Here is a 4825-nt window from a genome sequence, read left to right on the forward strand (position 1 = left end):
TATCAATTGAGAATGTACTTTGGTTGGTAGTAATAATTTCAACTAAAATCAATTGAGAATTTACTTTGATTGATTAACTTTTAATTTGGTTAAGAGATTTAAGAATAAACATGATTAAACACAATAAACTTGATTGAGAATGTACTTTGTTTGAATTTATTGTAAATAATCTAGAAAGGTCTTGCTTTGGATTGAGAATGTACTTTGATTAACTGCATGATCGCCCTCAAATTAATTAAGAATGTACTTTAATTAATTTGAAACTTAAACAATAATCAATTGAACAATGATATGTGAATAACCGATGATGAATCTATTTTGGAAAAACAGTGGAATTATCCTGTTTCTTCATAATTGTTTTTAAGTTTTCTATTTGTTTTACAACAACCTTTAAACATTCTCACTTTTTTTCTTAAGCATTGCATAACATTCATAAGTTTCAGATATTCGAAAGCAATTCTGTGTTCGTTGGGAGGCGACTTAGGGTTAGTTTAGCCCTATCTACTTTCTTGAATACTACTAGGCAATACTGAAGTTGCCTTGAAAAGTAGTATTAATTTGATAGCTTCAACGACAACTTATCAATGACAAATGGGTTGTAAGGACTGTAGTTGTAGAGCACAGTCATGAGCTTTGTGCACAAACCTCAAATCTAATCCGTGCCAATAGAAAATTGAACATGTGCGAAGCACACATTGGAAGTTAACGATGATGCCAGTGTACGTATTAACAAGAGTTTCCTTAGCATGGTTGGTGAAGCTGGTGGATATGAAAATATGCAATTTATGGAGAGAGATGGTAGGAACTTCATTGGTCAACATAGAAGGTCAGATTGTAAGGAGGGGGATGGTCAAGCGCTGCTACGTCACTTTTCAAAAATAAGAGACCTCAATAATGATTTCTTCTATGACCTAGAAATGGATGAAGGAAATAGAATTACTAGTGTATTTTGGGCGGACGCTAAAAGCCGAGCTGCTTGTGAGGAATTCAGTGATGTTGTGTCTTTTGATACCACTTATTTAACCAACAAATATGATATGCCATTTGCTCAATTTGTGGGAGTAAACCATCATCGAAAGTCCATCCTACTTGGTTGGGGATTACTCTCATAAGAGGACACTAGGTCATTTGTGTGGTTATTCCTAAGTTGGTTAAGATGCATGGGCAACAAGGCACTAGACGGTATTGTAACTGACCAATGTAGGGCCATGGCTAATGCAATTGAAGAAGTCTTCCCCACAACAAAGCATAGGTGGTGTTTGTGGCACATAATGAAAAAGATACCTGGAAAGTTGCAAGGGTATAAAAATTATGTTGGTATCAAGAGTGATATCAAAGTGTTTGTCTATGACTATTGTTCTACAGTAGACTTTGAAATTGGTTGGAAAGAACTACTTAGAAAACACAACTTAGAAAATAATGAACGGTTATGTAATTTTTACAATGAGAGACACAAGTGGGTGCCTTGCTACTTGAAGAATCATTTTTGGGCTGGTATGTCCACAACTCAGAGAAGCGAGGGAATGAATGCATTCTTTGATGGATTCATTAATTCCAATACGACACTTCAACAATTTGTGGTTCAGTACGATAATGCTCTTAAATTCAAAGCCCAAAAAGAAATAGAATCCGACTTCTCTTCCCTCAATACCATGGTTGCATGTGGGTGTCAATCACTTATTGAAAGACAATTTCAAGTTCAGTACACATATGCAAAATTTGAGGAAGTAAAGCCTGAGTTTCGGTCCAAGATGAATTGTTTCATCAAAGACATGGTGTAGGACTGTATTTCTAACAAGTGCATGTGGGATGGAATATGTGCCGCCAAATATTACTGTGTTGAATTTGATCCTCTTACAAATGATACAAGCTGCTCTTGCCTACTCTTTGAGTTTAGAGGTATTATTTGTCGGCATTGCCTATTAGTTCTCGGTTAGGAAGATGCAAAAAATGTTCCCTCCAAATATGTTCTCCGCCGTTGGAGTAAAAATATCAGAAGAAAGCACACATTGATTAGAGCAACTTACAGTTCTTTGCATCAGGAACCCAAGATGCAAAGATACCAATCGTTGTGTAAGCGGTTCTATGACATAGTTGAGGCTGCATGTGAATCTGAATCTGCATCTCATGAATTGGAAAAAAGAATTGAATTGTCTTGGTAAAAAGTTTGGAGTCACTACATAATTACGAAATAACATAATAAGTGAGGGAGGACAACTCAAGTATGACAATCCCATGATCGATACTCCATCGTACACCGCATGTGGAAGTAGTGATGTACTTGTTCACAGTCCCGTAGCGGTGAAGCGTAAAGCCCGACCAAGAACTAACAGATTGAAGTCAAGTGTTGAAACACTAAGTGGAAAAAGGAAAACCGCTTCAAGGAAACATGCTTCAACAACAACGCTTCAACAAAATGTGAGTACTTTCATTCATGTTAAACTATAATCATGCATTATTTTTGTGACATGGTGCTGATATATGTTGGTCTGTGATCTCAGGAAACAACAACATGTACTGTTACACAATCTGAAGAGGTCCTTCGTTATTCAACCAAAACGCAAGAAGTTTCACAACTATCTGAAATGGCTCCACTTGGGTTTATGTTATTGTTATCTGCTGTTCATAATAATTTTGATAACTCACAATGTTGATGTATGTTATTATTAAATCATTTCTTATTTCGTTATCTTTTTCAAAACTGTTGTTGTTAAGTCCCTGACAAGTGTACCATATCGTTATCAAGTAATATATACGGGTAAGTCGGAGTATTGTTTTCCCAAAGGACTCTTAGGCCTTAACTTTCATGTAAACAAATCTTGTAAGACTTGAGAGAAGAATAAATCTGGTGGTTATATGCAAAGAACAAAAATAAACATGCAATGCAGTTGATTCAATTGGTTTAAAGAAACTATGAATGAATGGTGTTGTTGGGTTTTACAATTTCATCTTATCCACTCTCATATATCTACTCTTCTTATTTACTTCACTTATTTATCTAATTGCCATGCAAACTTTCTAGTTTATCCTTAACCCAATCCCTTGGTGAAAAGAGCCTATTATTAATTACCGACTTGCTATCCCTAGTCTCCCCTAGTAACAAATAATGCAATGCGATCGGAAGCAAATACAATTGACCGTCCTACCCCTATCCCTAGGCGATATTGGCATAATCAAGGAATTTCTCACCAGTTCATGACATTACCGTACGTCCCCATATCGATAAAGACAAACTTCTTTTACTGAATGAGTTAAACAATAAAAGCATTGAGCATAAATGAGAACCCAACAATTCATAACAAGTATATGACAAGCATATGAAATAAATAAGAATTTGAATATATGAGAGTTTCAAAAGATTACATTGTTCCCCAACAACAAAGGGTTTAGTTCACCATAGTCATGGTAAAACTAGATGAAATATGATGAAAGAATGGTAGAAATAACCCTAAACTTGTTGGAGCCTAAGCATCGAAGGAACCTCCTCCAAGGTGTGTGGAATAGCTCTAGACGTTTCTCTATGCCTAAAGAATCACCTTCTAATTTGCACTAGGGCTATATATAAGCCAAAAAATATAACAGATAGATTACAAAAAGATTTACAAAATTTGGCTAAAAAAATAGGCAACCGCCCAGGCGCCTAAATTCACCGCTCAGTGGTTTGCCTTGTGTCGCTTTGACCGCTCAGCGGTCAGTTTTGCCACTGAACGGTTTCCCTCTAATCGCTCTGAGCGCTCAGCGGACCATTCTGGCGCTCAACGGCTTGCTTGACCCTTTTTTTCATCATTTTTCTCCTTCTTTCATGGGTCTAAGTCCACCTTACTTCACTTCCACCTTTAATTCATCTAAAAACCCTGCAAAACAATACAAAACAAGCATAATATCTCTAAAACCAACTTTTGACTCTCATAAGACACAACTAAGTGTTTTACTTGATTTAAAGCTCATTCTAAGCCATAAAGGGTGTGTTTTACTATCAAATTTAAGCATGAAAATAACGGTTTTAGACCATTATCAGTTGTACACAATGTTCACAGGTTAATCTTTGGAATTAGATGATATGACATTAACTGCTCTGGTAATCGATTACAATGACAGTTGTAATCGATTACAGCAGCATGTCTGTCAACAGATGCTGTGGCGCTGCACCCACATTTAATAACCTCCATCATTTTATCATAACTTCCCTTCACCCAGGTTTAATAGCACGTCCATCCAAACGGTTTCCTGCCTCACTCACTACCTCATTGTTATTAAATAGCGTTGTAACCCACTTCCCCAATGAAAACGTTCATGAACCCTAACACATACAACCTCCAATCCCCTTTGAAAACCCTAAACACCATTAATGGCAGATCATGCTCATAAGAAACTTAGGGCTTCCTCTTCCACAGGGGGACGTCGAAGTCGCCCACCACCATCCCCTCCATTGTCGCCACCATTAACAAGTAACGAATTATTCTCCAACGACGAGCAATATGAAAGGTTCTCTGCACATTTCTTTGAGCGTCCAATCATTGAAAGGAAGTATCTTGACGACGTGTTTTTCGAACCAGGGGAATTTGAATTCTACGACATTTTGACAAAGGCTAGGCTAAATGATTTTGTCGCTTATAGACTGATGGAGGTTGAAAAACAGTTATTTTCATATGTCAATTTGGACCGAATTACGCCCTTTACTACTTGGAATGAGCCTAGAATCAAGCAAAACTCAATAAATGAGTCTGTAGAGAGTCAAAAGCTATTTTTAGCGATATTATGCTTGTTTTGCATTGTTTTGTAGCTATTTTGAGAAAGTGAAGAATGGAGTTGAAGATACAGGTCG

The 4825-nt window shown here is 36.8% G+C and overlaps 1 protein-coding gene across 1 annotated transcript in view; it reads right to left on the minus strand.

Moving 5' to 3' along the window:
• Positions 1-681, minus strand: part of LOC111242491 — a 2443-nt gene extending 1762 nt beyond the window's left edge. The window contains exon 1 of the mRNA XM_022785930.1: positions 646-681. Coding sequence (XP_022641651.1) covers positions 646-681 — 36 coding nt within the window. The remainder of the gene's footprint in view (positions 1-645) is intronic.
• Between the last annotated feature and the right edge of the window lie 4144 nt (positions 682-4825).

Source organism: Vigna radiata, chromosome 9 (genome assembly GCF_000741045.1).
Source record: "Vigna radiata var. radiata cultivar VC1973A chromosome 9, Vradiata_ver6, whole genome shotgun sequence".
Taxonomy (NCBI): domain Eukaryota; kingdom Viridiplantae; phylum Streptophyta; class Magnoliopsida; order Fabales; family Fabaceae; genus Vigna; species Vigna radiata.